The 18793-nt window shown below is 38.4% G+C and overlaps 2 protein-coding genes and 1 long non-coding RNA gene across 3 annotated transcripts in view; 2 read left to right on the forward strand and 1 right to left on the reverse strand.

The window, feature by feature from the left end:
* Window positions 1-2683: 2683 nt before the first annotated feature.
* Window positions 2684-18793, reverse strand: part of LOC131683118 (uncharacterized) — a 472644-nt gene continuing 456534 nt past the window's right edge. The window contains exon 3 of the mRNA XM_058964935.1: window positions 2684-3996. Coding sequence (XP_058820918.1) covers window positions 2838-3926 — 1089 coding nt within the window. The 5' untranslated portion in view covers window positions 3927-3996 and the 3' untranslated portion in view covers window positions 2684-2837. The remainder of the gene's footprint in view (window positions 3997-18793) is intronic.
* On the forward strand, window positions 10466-11514 carry LOC131683125 (uncharacterized). The gene is made up of 3 exons (XR_009304383.1): window positions 10466-11042; window positions 11102-11270; window positions 11427-11514. It is a non-coding gene; the product is annotated as an uncharacterized LOC131683125 (long non-coding RNA).
* LOC131683122 (uncharacterized) lies at window positions 11671-12301 on the forward strand. The gene is made up of 2 exons (XM_058964940.1): window positions 11671-11768; window positions 11833-12301. The coding sequence occupies exons 1-2, from the start codon at window positions 11714-11716 to the stop codon at window positions 12201-12203; spliced, it is 426 nt and encodes a 141-aa protein (XP_058820923.1). The 5' UTR covers window positions 11671-11713; the 3' UTR covers window positions 12204-12301.

Here is an 18793-nt window from a genome sequence, read left to right on the forward strand (position 1 = left end):
GAAGAGTTGGCCAAGCACGCCGTCTTCGATGGCACCAAAACTGTTACCATATACACCAGCACCAAGTAAATTTCGAAAACTGCCCAAAGAAAAGGCCCTTTTCAGGGCCATCAATTTATCGACAAAGAATCGAATTGAAATTTTATTACAAGCATCAGAAAGTGGCTTGCCAAGAGCGTTGGATGGTAAGTGAGCCACTTGTGAACAATATCGTCGCTTTCAAGTAGAATGGCACAAAATAAAAAAGTTATTTGTGTGATTTGTAGACAGGTTAGTGTAATGATTCAATTTACAAAAATCGAACGTTTTCTAACATTTCGATATAGGTGCTCCGTTTCAAAATTTTCGGCCAGAATGTTGCCTGTTTTTCTAAAAGTGAAAATCTGCTATTGTACTGAATGAATATCTTCGATTTTTGCGCTGATTGAAAATAGTTGTGACTAGTTGTGTAGAATGTTCAATTACTGAAAATAACAGATTTTGTGAAAGCAGTGGTTGGTCCATACAATTCGATTCCAAGCGAGCCAGACTAGTTTTCGTTGGAAGGTCCATCTCTGACAACAGAAATAAACTATTTTATTTTGAATTCAACTACAACTTCCTTGAAAACAGCACAGCTAAAAAACTTTAGGGAAAAACGCGAAAACCTAAATTTTCCACTATAATAAAAACTAGTGCCCCCGCCGCACAGCATCATCAAGATTGATAGTTATTCAAGCCGGGTGGAAAGGGGGTGGGAGGTTTTAAGGCAATGGAAAATTTCATTTATAATAATAATACTTTATAATTGGCTGGTCCTGAAAACAACTTGTTGGTTTGTGGTTTATTTTGGGTCACAATTTAGGCCCGCTCGATTTCTGATAGCTGTGAATTTTTCGCAGGGCGACAGTTTCTGTTCGGTAGCGATGAGGCTTCTTAACGCTAACCGTGACTGGGGCACTTTTACATGGCCTTCGTTGCCAACCAGCCCCTGTCAAGGACGACGTCTCTGTACAGCCAGCATCACTGCCATGAAAGGCAAAACATTGATTTTGAGCCGAATGATTAGAAGCTGTATTTAGTTACAAAATGTCGATTAAATTAAATTATTAAATCATCCCACAAGATGCAAAACGTCGTGTGAAATGCTTGAATATCGAGCATAGTGCCGAACATAATTCTTTGTTTGGGGCTTTATAGCTATAACGCCCCATATATGTCGGTCGCTGTCAAACTCCATATGATGGTATAGGGTTGCCAGGGAGTTGTTGCCAACTGCTTGCGGGGAGCCTTTCCTCCGGTGGACTTACGGTTTGTTTGGTACAGGTCATGTAGCGAAAAATGCTGATCTGCTACTTCTCTAATGCTGGTAGTAGGACGACGGTCAAACGCTCGTTTGCGTGCCTTCATTCATAAAAGTTCAACAATATTTTCAAAGAATGTTGCAAATTGTCAACTTGATAATTCCAAAAATACTCCAAATAAACTATGAATGTGCTAAAGTCGACAAAATCGCATAGAAATTGCTTATTCCAGAGCAGAATTTACCGGTCTAAAGTGTATTCTACTTCACTCCGGTTATGTCTCTGACATTACCCACCCATCTTTTTTTTTAAATAATCATCTTAAAAAAATATTAGAAGAAAATGGCTGTTCAAAACCGTTGAATTTTCACTCGAAGGAATTATAGATGAAATGCAAATGGAACCTCTCCATGTCATATTATTCCACCTCAAAGGAATGTTTGGAAACAGCCATTCGAGACCGTAACATTTCAACTTAGAGGAATTGTCAGTTAACTGTATGCCGGGCCACTCGAAGCTCTACAATACCCACTCAGATGATTCTATCTGGCCGCTCAGAGCTGATATATTCCCACTAAGAGGAATTATAAATGAAACGTAACTAGAGCCACTCAAAGCCCCACCCATTATTCCCACTCAGAGGAACCATCATATAACTGTAAATAGAGCCACTCGAAGCTCTACAATCCCCACTCAAAGGAATTTATTTTATTTCATCCAATCATTGAAGAAACAATAGGAAAATGGCCACTCAGAGCCGTTACATTCCCACTCAGAGGAATTATTGATGAAATGAAATGGAATTCTTCCGATGCCTCTAAATTTAAAATCTCTCCCTGGAGTAGCATAGGAGACGGTTGCAGAACAGGAACATTAAGACCTAATTGGAAAACACTGTAGCGGATTGCTGTGCTTCTACTCATTAGAGGTCTAGCATTGGCAATAGCACAGAATTTTTCGAAAAAACGGGGGCGGTCTTGGGAAATGTACAATTCGGCAACAAATGTTGCAATAACGGGAATTTCACCGTCACAGGTGTAAGCTTTTAGTGGTTTGTCCGACCCTTTGGTAATGGAAAATAGCGCTTTACTAGCGGTTCCGCTTTTCACTAAGAGATTAAAAACTTCTCCGTTGACAGTGTTCACTTCAGCTCCCGAATCTATTAAAAAAAACTGCAACTCCTGCTCTTTGACCGATGATAATTCCCTCATTATATTCATGTTTTGGAAATTGCATTACAAAGCTATCTCTCTGAAATTTTGTAATAAACAAAATAATTACATTTTCATAAATTTTATTTCCATTTATTAAGATCTCACTGAGAGATGGCTACATTTATAATTAATAAATCTAGTTTTTACAGTGAAATAATTTCAACATAACAAAATGAAATGACATTGCAAGCTTTTTTTTATTATATTTGTGAATTAGTTGCACTTACAGAATTCGATTCATTCTCGTCCTCGTCCTTGGTAATTACAGAAATTTTTCGAATTTTTGGAACTGGACTCTAGTTATTATTGCTGTACTGATGTTTCATCTGAACTGATGGAGCTACTTCACGGCAAGCTCGCTCGATATGGCCTTTACGTTGGCAATTCCTGCAGAATTTGTGGATCGCGTGGCAAGCTGCTGGCACATGGAAACTGCTTGTGCATCTCCAACATGGCTTACGATTAGAGGTAAGTTCTCTCTCAGAAACGTTCCACCTCTAATTGATGTATTTTTCCAATTACCAGTAAATTTTTGTTGCCCATTATACGTATTTTGATGTCCTCCAGAAAACCTTCTTGGCTGGAACCCTCCTTCGTTTTGTTTAAAAGACACAGCTGCAATTTCGACTTGATTCGATTGCTGGTGATTTTTAGCGAATATATCCTCATTAAGTTTGCTGATTTCACAAGCGCGAATTTTCCCCAATAGATCAGCTAAAGAACCCCCTTTCCTCATTAATTTTCTGCCGATTTCTCGAACGATCGGATTGATGGCATGCGACTGAATAACGTCTGAAACGTTCTCTACCATCACTTCATCACTGTAATCACAAAGCTTAGCAGCGGCTACTATTCGTTTTACGTATTTCAAATCTGATTCGCCAGAGCCTTGTGCCATTGATCGAAGTTTCTGACGCTGCATCAAACAATAATCGCGAGAGCCATAAAAATTCTTTAAACGGGAAATTGCGTTTGAATATGGTTCCGTGTCCGCAGACTGCAAACCTTCGGAGCCCGTTGTTCCTTCAAGTATATCCAATAGCTTGGGTCCCGCTTTAATCCTGAAAATACTGATTTTCACAGATTCGTCAGTCACACCCCCAAGCTGCATCGAAGCATCAAGCAAATCTTTCCATTGCTCAAACGACTTTCTGTCAATTTCCTCCTCGCCATCGTTAGGTTTACACTCTGGAACATTGAGTGAAGCAAACGATAAGTTGTTCATTGATGTTAGGAGTAACGAGTTATCTAATTCCGCTCTCTGATCTTTACGCATTGTGGAATGTCGTTGCATGAACCCGAGAGTAATGCTCATGGGTTCAAGTAGCTCTGGTAATTGCTGTTTTTCAGCCATTATTTTCTTTAATTTCTTAGAAAGAAAAGCGGAACGTTTTTTTTCGGTCTTCAATGCCTGAGATAGAATGCTCATCTTCTTTTTCGTAACAATCTTCGTTTTTCTGAAATCAAATTCAGAGCAGGGATTGAGAATTAAGATTATGCTTCCTTGATATTGGAATATTATCAATTCAAGAAATGTTTAGAATTATTCACATTGAGTCTCAACATTCCCACACAGAATCGATTAGTAGCGGCACTAATATTTCTGCTCGAAACATTATATTCTACTCAAAACCCTACTCTTCCTGCTCGGAGGAATCATATTTTGAAAACAGAAACCTGAAACCACAACATTTTAATTCGGAGAATTTGCTAGTTAACTTTATGTAAAGTCACTCAAAACTCTACTCCCCACTTAGAGAAATCTCTTTTTTTTGAAGTAGAATACTTCTAACGTTTCAATATGGGGTCCCGTTTCAAAAATTTCAGTTGAGAAATTTTCCCAGGTTTGAAATGCGAGTATCTTCCGTTCTACTGGACGAAATCGCAATATTTTTGCACTATCTGATCGGAAATTTGTGCACGTATATCGTATTAAATTTCGGAATTACTACGACTACTATAAATAAACCAAAACAAGGATTTTCAGAAAATCCTTCGGAAACAGCGAGGAAAATGCGCAATTTGTCAGCATATCCCACGCAGAGCCGTCAAAAAGGAGCATGTAAGCGTTTCATTACATACGGGAATGTTATATATACAGGTCACGCGAGCTTGTTTTGTATCAGTGGGTGCTCGCTTACCACACGAGCAACATGCTCGTCCGGACGGTACAATGAGCGGTATCATGTTTGCGTTCCCGTACCAAGCGTCATCGCCAGGTTCTTCGTGATAAAATCCAGGGAATCACCAAATCTGCCAGTCGGCGTCTGGCTCGTCGTAGTGATGTAAAATGCATCTCCAATTTAATCTACGAATGCTGATGGTGTGCAGAAAAATGTCATCCGAGATGCCGTGACCTACACTGAACACGCCAAGCGCAAAACCGCAATGAATGTCGTCTATACTCTGAAGCGGCAGGGACGCACTTTGTATGGATTTGGAAGTTGAAAAGGTAGAACTCACTTGTATCATTATAAAAAGGCCCTTTTCAGGGCCACCAAAATCATTTCAAAGAATGAGTTTGCATTTTCTGTTTCATGGACTGTTTCTCCCTGGAGAGCTATTTGGGTTAAACCCTAAATTATGATTTATTTCAGTACGCAAATTGCAAATATGGTCAGAAACAAACTGGAGTGAAGTGAATTTTTACTAGGCGCATTCAAAAAAGGTTTCAATTCTCAAACATTTTACAAAGGTGCCGTATTACATTACTCTCTTTACCCTTAGTGTTCGATAATCTCCGTAGTGGAAACACAATTTCAATTTTGTTCTTTATCAAAAATATGTGGTCGACCAACCAAGGGGTGGAGCTACGACGAACACATATTGAGGACAACACAAAAAAGGACGAGCTTACGTTGTGCTGTAGTCAGGTATAAAAACTCAGCATGCTGTTGCTTACGCTCAGTTCGTTTCCAGCATCAGCATGCAGCAGTTCGTTTGCAGCATGTTCCGCAAAATTCAAACCGCCGTCCATTTGCTGCTGTCACAGAAGAGTTGGCCAAGCACGCCGTCTTCGATGGCACCAAAACTGTTACCATATACACCAACACCAAGTAAATTTCGAAAACTGCCCAAAGAAAAGGCCCTTTTCAGGGCCATCAATTTATCGACAAAGAATGAAATTGAAGTTTTGTTATTACAAGCATCAGCTTGTCAAGAGCGTTGGATGGTAAGTGAGCCACTTGTGAACAATACCGTCGCTTTCACGAGAATGGCACAAAATGAAAAGTTATTTGTGACAGTTTAGTGTAATGATTCAATTTACAAAAATCGAACGTTTCGATATAGGGGCTCCGTTTCAAAATTTTCGGCCAGAATGCTGCCTGTTTTTTCAAACGTGAAAATCTGCTGTTGTATTGAATGAAAACCTTCGATTTTTGCGCTGATTGGAAATAGTTGTGACTAATTCTGTAGAATGTACAATTACTGAAAATAACGGATTTTGTGAAAGCAGTGGTTGGTCCATACAATTCGATTCCAAGCCAGACTAGTTTTCGTTGGAAGGTCCACCTCTGACAATAGAAGTAAACTTTTTTACTATGAATTCAACTACAACTTCCTTGAAAACAGCACAGCTAAAAAACTTTTGGGAAAAACGCGCAAACCTAAATTTTTCACTATAATGGAAACTGCCTGTGCCCAGCCGCACAGCATCATCAAGATTGATAGTAATTCAAGCCGGGAGGAAAGAGGTTGTAAGGCAATGGAAAACGAAAATTTCATTTATATCTTACTGGAATATAATTGGCTGGTCCTGAAAAGAACTTGTTGGTTTGTGGTTTATTTTGGGTCACAATTTAGGCCTGCTCGATTGCTGATAGCTGTGAATTTCTCGCAGGGCGACAGTTTCTGTTCAGTAGTGATGAGGCTTCCTAACGCCAACCGTGACTGGGGTACTTTTACACGACCTTCGTTGCTTACTGCTTGCGGGGAGGCTTTCCTCTGGTGGACTTACGAGCGGTATGTTTGGTACGGGCCATTTATCAACAAAGAATCGAATTAAAGTTTTGTTATTACAAGCATCCGAAAGTAGCTTGCCAAGAGCGTTCGATGGCAAGTGAGCTACTTGTGAACAATATCGTCGATTTCACGTAGAATGACACAAAAGAAAAAGTTATCTTTTGTTTGTTTACAGTTTCGTGTTTACTAGGCGCATTCAAAAAAGGTTTCAATTCTCAAACATTTTACCAAGGTGCCGTATTACATTACTCTTTTTACCCTGAGTGTTCGATAACCTCCGTATTGGAAACACAATTTCAATTTTGTTCTTTATCAAAAATATGTGGTCGACCAACGAAGGGGTGGAGCTACGACGAACACATATTGAGGACAACACAAAAAAGGACGAGCTTACATTATTGTGCTGTAGTCAGGTATAAAAACTCAGCATGCTGTTGTTCACGATCAGTTCGTTTGCAGCATCAGCATGCAGCAGTTCGTTTGCAGCATCTCCCGCAAAATTCGAACCACCGTCCATTTACTGCTGTCAGAAGAGTTGGCCAAGCACGCCGTCTTCGATGGCACCAAAACTGTTACCATATACACCAGCACCAAGTAAATTTCGAAAACTGCCCAAAGAAAAGGCCCTTTTCAGGGCCATCAATTTATCGACAAAGAATCGAATTGAAATTTTATTACAAGCATCAGAAAGTGGCTTGCCAAGAGCGTTGGATGGTAAGTGAGCCACTTGTGAACAATATCGCCGCTTTCAAGTAGAATGGCACAAAATAAAAAAGTTATTTGTGTGATTTGTAGACAGGTTAGTGTAATGATTCAATTTACAAAAATCGAACGTTTTCTAACATTTCGATATAGGTGCTCCGTTTCAAAATTTTCGGCCAGAATGTTGCCTGTTTTTCTAAAAGTGAAAATCTGCTATTGTACTGAATGAATATCTTCGATTTTTGCGCTGATTGAAAATAGTTGTGACTAGTTGTGTAGAATGTTCAATTACTGAAAATAACAGATTTTGTGAAAGCAGTGGTTGGTCCATACAATTCGATTCCAAGCGAGCCAGACTAGTTTTCGTTGGAAGGTCCATCTCTGACAACAGAAATAAACTATTTTATTTTGAATTCAACTACAACTTCCTTGAAAACAGCACAGCTAAAAAACTTTAGGGAAAAACGCGAAAACCTAAATTTTCCACTATAATAAAAACTAGTGCCCCCGCCGCACAGCATCATCAAGATTGATAGTTATTCAAGCCGGGTGGAAAGGGGGTGGGAGGTTTTAAGGCAATGGAAAATTTCATTTATAATAATAATACTTTATAATTGGCTGGTCCTGAAAACAACTTGTTGGTTTGTGGTTTATTTTGGGTCACAATTTAGGCCCGCTCGATTTCTGATAGCTGTGAATTTTTCGCAGGGCGACAGTTTCTGTTCGGTAGCGATGAGGCTTCTTAACGCTAACCGTGACTGGGGCACTTTTACATGGCCTTCGTTGCCAACCAGCCCCTGTCAAGGACGACGTCTCTGTACAGCCAGCATCACTGCCATGAAAGGCAAAACATTGATTTTGAGCCGAATGATTAGAAGCTGTATTTAGTTACAAAATGTCGATTAAATTAAATTATTAAATCATCCCACAAGATGCAAAACGTCGTGTGAAATGCTTGAATATCGAGCATAGTGCCGAACATAATTCTTTGTTTGGGGCTTTATAGCTATAACGCCCCATATATGTCGGTCGCTGTCAAACTCCATATGATGGTATAGGGTTGCCAGGGAGTTGTTGCCAACTGCTTGCGGGGAGCCTTTCCTCCGGTGGACTTACGGTTTGTTTGGTACAGGTCATGTAGCGAAAAATGCTGATCTGCTACTTCTCTAATGCTGGTAGTAGGACGACGGTCAAACGCTCGTTTGCGTGCCTTCATTCATAAAAGTTCAACAATATTTTCAAAGAATGTTGCAAATTGTCAACTTGATAATTCCAAAAATACTCCAAATAAACTATGAATGTGCTAAAGTCGACAAAATCGCATAGAAATTGCTTATTCCAGAGCAGAATTTACCGGTCTAAAGTGTATTCTACTTCACTCCGGTTATGTCTCTGACATTACCCACCCATCTTTTTTTTTAAATAATCATCTTAAAAAAATATTAGAAGAAAATGGCTGTTCAAAACCGTTGAATTTTCACTCGAAGGAATTATAGATGAAATGCAAATGGAACCTCTCCATGTCATATTATTCCACCTCAAAGGAATGTTTGGAAACAGCCATTCGAGACCGTAACATTTCAACTTAGAGGAATTGTCAGTTAACTGTATGCCGGGCCACTCGAAGCTCTACAATACCCACTCAGATGATTCTATCTGGCCGCTCAGAGCTGATATATTCCCACTAAGAGGAATTATAAATGAAACGTAACTAGAGCCACTCAAAGCCCCACCCATTATTCCCACTCAGAGGAACCATCATATAACTGTAAATAGAGCCACTCGAAGCTCTACAATCCCCACTCAAAGGAATTTATTTAATTTCATCCAATCATTGAAGAAACAATAGGAAAATGGCCACTCAGAGCCGTTACATTCCCACTCAGAGGAATTATTGATGAAATGAAAATAGAGCCACTCAAAGCCCTATTCTTCCCACTCAGAGGAATTTTTTGTTTGTTTTAACACTCCAAAGAAAAAAAACAGACGGTCGAAGTCGTAACATTTCAACTCAAAGGAATAGACCTTTCTCGTCAAAAAAATTTATATGCAGAACAGCTTCTGTTTTCATCGCTGGATCGATTCTGAATACTGTCACGTTAATTTGGTGTCGCTAACTATTGAAAAAATCAAAAATTCCTCGAACTGCCCATTTTACTATGTATTCCCCTGTCCTATTTTACCTTGATTCTCCATACTTTTACACCATTTGGATGAACTTCGAGTGGGGAATATGAAATAAAGTTACGGCGGGTAGCCTGTAACAAAGTTCCAGTAGCCTACCGCTCGCCGGCATCCATTTTAATCAGGCTATTCGCCGTTTCGTGTACTGGGTATGAACTCCAAGAGTTCATTCCAATTTGCTAAAAACATTGTTTTGACGTTGATGAACCCCAAAACAGTGTTGCAGAATATACCGATTTATCGATATTTAAACCGATTTTTAATTTCAATGCCAATAAAGCTACTAAAAATACCGATTTCTTTTCTCTTACCAAAAAATAACGATTTTCATATAAGATCAATTAATATGGGCCTTTTTAGAAAATGTCTTCACCTTTCCACATCAAATCATCCGGAAATTGATTCAGCAATCTGCCAGGTTACTATAAAAACTTCAAATGAAGTTCAACAACCGATTCTGAAATTGATTGAGCTCAGTAGGTTTCATTACATAACATTAGAATGATCTATAAATTAAAAACCAATAATTTGCAGTTGCAGGTAACTTTTGGTTAGCATACATCTTCGCACCGATAAATACCTTATTTTTATTTAGAACTATACCGATATTAGATTTGTCCCAGTACCAGTAGAAAGTGGAAGTACTCCGGAGCAAACAAAGAGAAAATCGTTCCTATGTTCTCTTCTCTTTTTTCTTCTTCCGTTAGCAAACTGCACGCAGAAAAAAGATTTGTAGGTTCAATAAAATTATGCATTAAATTCAATAAATTAAATTATTGGTCGGGAGACAATAAAATTATTTATTGAATTCAATAAAATTTATTTATTGTTTCAATAAAACAAAATTATCGTTCCGTTTTTCAATAATTATTTTATTGAAATTAAAAGAAAATTATTGATACTAAAATGTATTTATTGAAAGCAAAAATTTGTTGTTGTTCTAATAAAAAAATATTTTCAAACCAATAAGTTTGTTTGTTAAAGTGATAAACAATAAATGATTGGATTCAATAACACATATTTTTGGTTTAAATATGCTAATTTTTTCTGCGTGTGGAGTAAAAAGCAAGTATTTTTTGCTTTTTGCTGTTTGCTGTTTGCTCCGGAGCAACTTCTGTGTACTAGAACAAACCTATTATACAAAACCATCTGACAACGCTGCTCTAAAGTGAAAAGTGCTCTTCAAACATCGATGACATCTTTTTTTTCCTGTTTTCTCTACCTACCTAAACATCAGCTGTCTCCCGTTTCCCGAGAGTTCGCCGACCAGTTTTGCTTTCAAACTGAAAAAAACTACAGTTTAACTTCACCAGGCACAATCATCAGAATGAGATGCAGGAAAATATTAACCCAGAATGGTTTTACCGTCCAGTGTGAGAAACATTTTACAAATGATAAAAAAGGTATTTGTGCGGATCTGCGAATTCGGTTTTTGTGGAATAATTCGACCAAGGGCTATGATGTATACTATAGCATCGGTGGAGAGTAAGTCCAATCATACAGCTTCATCCCACCCCGGGAGCAGATGAGCGCTAGCGAATGTTCTCAGCCACCTGGAGGAGGAGGTTCAGCGCGGAAGAAATGTTACCAGACTTCGCCGATCTGGTGTCTGAACTTTTTTTTTTTGATAATCTCAGAGATTGGGTGTGCAGATGGACGGTTGGAGTTCTGGGAGGGAACGACTGGTAACTTTAAGGTAAATTGTTTGGAGTCATTTGTTTTTTATTACAACTATTGACGGACGTTTCATTGCAGGGTATATATGAAGCCGAAAACACCCACAACAATGGGGTAACTAACACATAGCTCGCCGGTGACAAAGTGATAGTCGCACGGTTGAGTGGAGGAATCGATTTTCTGAAACTGGAAACGTACACGCAAGGTTGTCAGATCGATTGGGGATTTACGTCTGCATAAGGGCGAAGTAAGTTCTATGTTTCAAGCAATTTTTTAAGCTCACCTAGGGCGCAGAACGGACAGATTTTACTTGTTCTTTTAAAACACTGTTCATTCTAAGTCATTTTATTTTCAGTCTGTAATGAGTATGTAATCAAGTGCCTTAATTCTTATTCTTTTTTAGCCCACGCACGTACCGGTTCGGCAGGAAGCATTAGTTAATTTCAGCAATCCGTCCACAGCGTTGCCAGCTCAACATCACGCATCCGAGAAGGAGCTTCGATGTGTCTTGGAGTTTCACCAGCAGCGTCACCGGTGACATGTTTGGAAGTGGCGAGCGGTACAGTCATGACTGGCAGCCAGGGCCACACTTTTAAAGTATTCCGGCTAGATAGCCACCTATTGCAGTTCACCCTAAACGGCTATTGCGATCCTATCACATGTATTTTCATAGACCAGTGGCAGGCCGAGATGGGCGCATCTGGTTACCAGGATGGTGTGCTATGTGTGTGGGACTTGATACGGGGTATGTCAGCCAAATTTACGGTATGGCCTAAATCTACATAATTAAATTGATTGGTTATTTTTAGGTGCCTGTATGTGCAAAATTGAAGCGACAAAATTGACGACTCAATCGTCGCACTTGCCTGTTCCCCGAGTTACGCAATATCGCTTGGACTGGACGAACGAATACGGATCTGGGATAGATTTCAGGGTCGTATGGGACGACAATACTGGAGATGTAGCTCGGGAAGTCAGGCTTGATTGTTCCAATTCACAGCTAAATCCGAAGATTATGCTACCTGCCAGTGGTTCGGTAATTTGTGACTACGGAAATCGAATGAGAATCGTTCGTTTCCCACTTGTGGCGGCGGAAAAGTGGTTCGGTCCGGGGAATCGTAATCGACCAGCTGTACAGCTGCAGCCTCCGAACGAAGCCATTGCTAGCACGAGTCTTTGATTTGGAAGGATAGTTGCTGAGGACCATTCTCACAATAGTATAAAAGTTCTAAGTTCTAACCTCAAAAACAGACAACAATAAAATGTATTTCTTTCAGAGTTGATAATATCCATTACATGATCAAATGCGCTGATGGGTATGAATATGCATGTGTACGGTTTGGTAACCAGTACAATTTACACCTTTCTATGCAGTGCACGGCCACCAATGATTCTTCCATAAATTTAGACATTGTGCCGAACAAGAGTAAATTCGCGTATATAAAATATATAGGAGGCCCTATTTTCACAGTCACGTCACTTAGTGACTAGAAGGAAATTTTCTTCTAGTCACTAGGTGACGTGACTGTGAGAATAGGGGCTTGGAGCATATCGCTGTCTGTGCACGGAACTGAACATGATTAAATTTTTGGCTCACGCGCATTTAAACGATCACTTAGCCTATGTGTCCGCATGTGACCGGTGGGGTAGCGTTGAGGGATTTTGTCGCCGCTCACGGTACATTTCTATTTCTTCTCACTAATGTGTAAGTACATTTGCTGCACCCGCTTCTAGTGAATACATTTGAGCAGATATCACAAATAGATCCGAAAAAGTTATTTCTTCGGGAGAAACGCTTCTCACATATCTCGAATTCCCGAAGTCCTGGTGAAATTATGGTTGATATAACAAATTCTGCCTGTTTCCCAGCATTCTGCTTGATATATTCCTGTCTATGATAGGCTACTAGTATATTCCGTCTGAAAATATCTAAATCAAAGAAACACTTGACATTAGTGACGATAGTCACCCGTATGAACGTTTGCAGATAGGCTAAAATGTTGTAGATAAAAGCTTTGTCGCATACGGTGCATTTGCATGGAGCAATTTAAAAAAAAAGTTCTTGAAAAATGCTTTACCCTCTACATCACATCCCTATCTTTGAATTGAACAGTCTGATTCCGTCAGCAGCGCCGCGTTGATGAATTAGTGGATTTTTTATAATTCCATGGATGAAATATACAGACTAGCAAAATTAGATTATAAGCTATACGGTTACGTTACAATGTCTTAGTTAATATCTTCCGCTACCCGACATTGTGAGGATTTGGTGTGATTATTTGTTGAAAGGAAGATTCCTTCACCGGATTAATAGTCAAACCAACAGATTTCTGTGGGATTATTATGAAATTAATAAAAAATTACATAAAATTTAAAACTTTTTCTTGGTTTCATCTTGTTTCATTAATTTGCGCCGTTGAAGCAGTTTGGTAAAACGTTCCTTATCAAACTCGTGCTTATCGCATAGCGCGAATTTCAAAATGTCGAATCTTTAACACTATAGCCAGAGCATGTAGTTCAGCATGTTAAGTTTGTCGCCGTGTGACGTAAGCTAAACCTCGAGTCTTAAGTTATTTTTCAAAGATTTACAATCTGGTACCAAATTCGATTATGATACCGGGGGGAATACCGTGTTGGAATCGTAATTCGATACTAGGGCGCAACTACCAAACCGTGGAATCTCAATCAGAATGCGATCCAACACTTTCCGGAACGGATCCGTTGGATAATTTTTGCTGGATCTCAGGGTGTGCTTCCTCGATGTAATCGGCTCAACTGATTCGTAAAGTGTTACATTACCCTTACTGGGCACCTGCAATGATGGCACCTAACCCATTAGGTTTACGTCGAAATATGTATAACTCGAATTTTCCACTCGCGTAAATATAGATGGTGCGATGGAATGTTTTCTTGGGAGGCATTACCGCATCGAGTTAGTTTTACAGATTTAAATAATTTTTTCAAGACCTTATAACAGTAATGGGACAATGCAAGATTGACAGTTTAGCGAGCTTGTTTACATGGTCTTAGAATATAAAAGCAATTCGAACCAAGCTTCGTTCTGGGTGAAATCAAAAATTTTCTAAGTCCATGTAAACAAACTCTCTGAACTGTCAGAAATGTGAGGTTATACATTTTCATGCAATGTTCTATAGCAAACTGTCAAAGATACACTCTCGAGTTCATTTGTGACGTCACCGTAAAGTAATGAACTTAGTATCGTGATTCACCACTTCATTTGCAGTGTTGCCGATAAAGCAAACTGAAATATGCAAAACAGTGCTGCCGAAACAAGTATTTCGAGTCTCACCATTCTTGATTTGGTGAAAATATTACTCAACATTCTTGCAATTTTCAATTTTCAAAAAATCATTAAAAAATCAGGGAATGTCACAAAAATCTCATTTTACCGTGAATGGTCTTAAAAATGTGATATCTTTGGATCAAAAATAAGAAAAACAGGGGTTAGGTCGGACAAGAAAGGTCTATTATCAATTAACTGAATATTCTATTTGGTCGCTCAGAACCGTTATATTTTCACTCGGAGGAATTATAAATGAAATGTAAGTTGAGCCACTCAAAGCCCCACTATTCCCACTCAGAGGAATTTCTTTTTAAAAAAAAACGTATTAAAAGCCTGCCGAAAAAACTGTTGACAAATTGACTCAATAGGTCGTTAACAAAAATGATTAACAAAAAAATGGTAAAAATAGAACTTACCGTGATGGGGATTCATCGTTGCAGCGTTGGGTGGAAGCTGCCGACACCGTGCAAATCAGCAACACATGTGACCATATTGTCACACACGCTGAGACAGTCACAATAGTCGATAAAATAAAATCACTCAGGCAGGCAATTGGTGAGGGAACAAACAAAACTGGCTCATTCAATGAGTTTCAACGTCGCAAATGCTTAGTGTGGAAGTTTACCGTGACTTAACTTTTTGTCGGTTCCGACAGCATGAAGTAACAAGTTACTTTACGCTTGTTCGGACATGCCGTTGACTCAGGTGATCCGCATTTCTAATGCCAAAAGACCCTGACCCCTACGGTAGCAGACAAAAGGTTAAGTCGCCGGTGAGCTCTAAGCTTGCATATATGATCCTTCCACGCTTTTCTAAACTTTCTCCTTTCAACACCTTGCTCTCCCTTGAGTACTATGGCTCTAAATATTGAAAAATGTACTTCACCTTCCAGTCCCTTGCTAATTAAATGCCGAAAAAACTGTTGACAAATTGACTCCAAAGGTCGTTAACAAAAATGGTTAACAAAAAAAATGATAAAAATAGAACTTACCGTGATGGGGATTCATCGTTGCAGCGTTGGGTGAAAGCTGCCGACACCGTGCAAATCAGCAACACATGTGACCATATTGTCACACACGCTGAGACAGTCACAATAGTCGATAAAATAAAATCACTCAGGCAGGCAATTGGTGAGGGAACAAACAAAACTGGCTCATTCAATGAGTTTCAACGTCGCAAATGCTTAGTGTGGAAGTTTACCGTGACTTAACTTTTTGTCGGTTCCGACAGCATGAAGTAACAAGTTACTTTACGCTTGTTCGGACATGCCGTAGACTCAGGTGATTCGCATTTCTAATGCCAAAAGACCCTGACCCCTACGGTAGCAGACAAAAGGTTAAGTCGCCGGTGAGCTCTAAGCTTGCATATATGATCCTTCCACGCTTTTCTAAACTTTCTCCTTTCAACACCTTGCTCTCCCTTGAGTACTATGGATCTAAATATTGAAAAATATACTTCACCTTCCAGTCCCTTGCTAATTAAATGCCGAAAAAACTGTTGATCTTATCACTCTCTTCGGATATTATATCGTTTGAGAACATTTAGAGCTTGATGCTTCGTGATGTTTTTGATAACACATACTACATGGGATAGTGGCAGGACTCAGAGAAGCGCTCAAATCAGCATAGGACAACATCAGTGCAAGAAATCTCAAACCAAAGCAACGGGAAAGCGAAAAAATGACCCATAAAATAGACATACAAACGAATTATTGCTATTGCTCTGTTAATAAAATATCTAAATTCCTCAATCAATGCATTGTGGTGGGAAAACTGAATTTTCCTAAAGGGGTTATATATTGTACTGAGCCAAAAAAATCGATTTTTTATTGTTTTGAAGTTTATACTTTACTCAAATTTCCAACGCGACTGAGAACTAAGAAATCTACGCTTTTTCTTGAAAAGGGCGATACTAGCAGTGATACCATTCAAAGAAAATCAACAGTGAATATTTCCAGACTTGGTTTTATTTCCTATTTGGGAGCTATTGTATTTTTTTATATCCTAGATTGCATGATTCAGTGATCGAAACCCAAAACTTCATAAAGTATTTGAAATTATTATATTAAAATTTGTTTTTGCTATTCAAATTGACAAAATGATAGTATCGCCCCTTTGGCGATTGTTTACCTTTTCAGTCCCACCTATCAGCATTGAAGTATCGCCCTTACGTTTTTTTACAATAACTAACGTTTTACACCACCGATTTCGTCCGGATTTTTTCAATAGCGATCATTGTTACTATTTACAGCTGGTATCAGCTTGATAATCCTAAAAAAAATACGAAAAAAACAGTTTCGCCTCAAAACTGCTTGCAAAAAAGTATCGCTCTGTTAGTTTGCATGGAGCGTGGAGGGCGAAACTTTAAATAAACAAACAAAATACAGTTTCGCCCGTTGTATTTTTTGCTGTAGTTTAAGAAAGCAATATCGTAGAATCCAAATTTTTAGGTTAATTTGTTGCGTTTCAAAGCCCTCATTCGCATGTATGAAAAAAGCCTTATGTTTACATTTGCAAGCATCGCTTTTTTCACAAAAAAAGCGTTGAAATGGAATCGCAGCTCCTGATATCACGCTATCTCTGAAGTGCATGCGTGCATAGTTCCAAATTTTACTTCGACATCGACTTTTTCTAAAGGCGACTTCCTTGATTTGGTCACTATTTATTAAAAACGTGTTTAATCCAGCTAACAGTGTGATGAGACATTTCTTATCTCTTATCACTCTTCGGATATTATATCGTTTGAGAACATTTAGAACTTGATGCTTCGCGATGTTTTTGATAACACATACTACATGGGATAGTGGCAGGACTCAGAGAATCGCTCAAATCAGCATAGGACAACATCAGTGCTAGAAATCTCAAACCAAATCAATGGGAAAGCGAAAAAAAGGCCCAAAAAATAGACATACCAACGAATTATTGTTAATGCTCTGTTAATAAAATATCTATATTGTGGTGGGAAAACTGAATTTTCCTAAAGGGGTTATATATTGTACTGAGCCAAAAAAATCGAATTTTTTCAAATAGTTTATAATTTTCGCAAACTTATTAGGAAAAAATGTTTAATAAGTTTTCGTAATATTGTGTAGGAAAAAAGCTGAAAATTTCAGTATTTTCTCTATCTGCAACGTATAAACCCTTAAGTATACCAATTCATTGGTATACGAATTGGAATAGGTTCGCCAAATTTTGGAAGAAGTCTATGAAATAACCCCTTGAGAACTACCTAAAAATTGTTGTAGTTCGATGCAATAAAAAATCTCCAAAAAAGAAATGTACCTATTAATGTGAAACACAGCGAATAATACATACAATAAAGACCCATTTTTATCAGTCTCATGGTGTATTTTAGGCAGACAAAATGGGGACATTGACTAAATCGGGCAATTTTTTTTCTTAATAATAAACTGAAGCTGTTAAAATATTCTTCTCGTCCCTTGATGTAGTCTGATAGCTATTTCTGATTATGATGAACTTTTTATTTTCGCATATTTTGCAAATCTTCATGATAAGGAAAACATGCTCAAGAAAGGATTTACTCGAATTCAGTCTTGTTCGTCTGCTAGAGCCCATCAAACATATGTTCATATTTGGCTGATAAAATCGGGGTTTCAATGTGTTATAATAGATATTCAGCATTCGAAGAAGTTTCTTTTGAACGAGTGTAGAACGACTTTGTTTCTACTTACTTGAAATCAGCGGCGTAGCCAGAAATTCGGTTTAGTGAAAATCGATCATACTCTCCAAACGGCATAATTCCGAAACCGTAATTTTTGAAGTTTTAAAATTATGCAGAATTAATTTTTCAGAAAATAGTATCAGACTTCGTGTCTTTAGCGAATATGTTGAGACTTTATTGTAGTCATGAATATTAACCTGAGAAAATTCACCATAAATACTTCTTGGACGATATACCGTCAAAATTATTTTATCAAATGATGCGCTGTTTAACGTTTGTAAAACTCATCGAAGATACTAAACCTCCGAAATTGGCGGTTTCAAAATGATGCTATCTTGACCTTAAATTACTGTTTTTAAAAATTTGACTTATACATATAATTGGTCATACAACAAAAATCAAATGCTCATCAAAATCGATCAGAACCTGCTAGAATCGAATGGAAATCGTCATTTTTCACAAATTTCTCTCTACATTCGGAAAGTGTTATCCTAGTTATTAATCATATTACGTTTTCGTCTCAACTCGACGCATTCCCAAAATATAAACCTGTTTTAATCCACCTAGTGGTGCAATTGTGCTTGTCTCATTTGTCCAGACTATGATTCCATGGCTGGTTATGTTCAATACAATGGTGGAAATGAATATTACATGTTCAGTACGATTTGCACATACATACAATGGATCGACAGCCACGATCTTGAGATACTATGTGATACTGAAACATCGCTTGAAACCAGCGGCGGATCATGGAGAAGGATCCGGGAGGTCCAGGTCCTGCCAAA

This window comes from Topomyia yanbarensis, chromosome 2 (genome assembly GCF_030247195.1).
Source record: "Topomyia yanbarensis strain Yona2022 chromosome 2, ASM3024719v1, whole genome shotgun sequence".
Classification (NCBI taxonomy): Eukaryota; Metazoa; Arthropoda; class Insecta; order Diptera; family Culicidae; genus Topomyia; species Topomyia yanbarensis.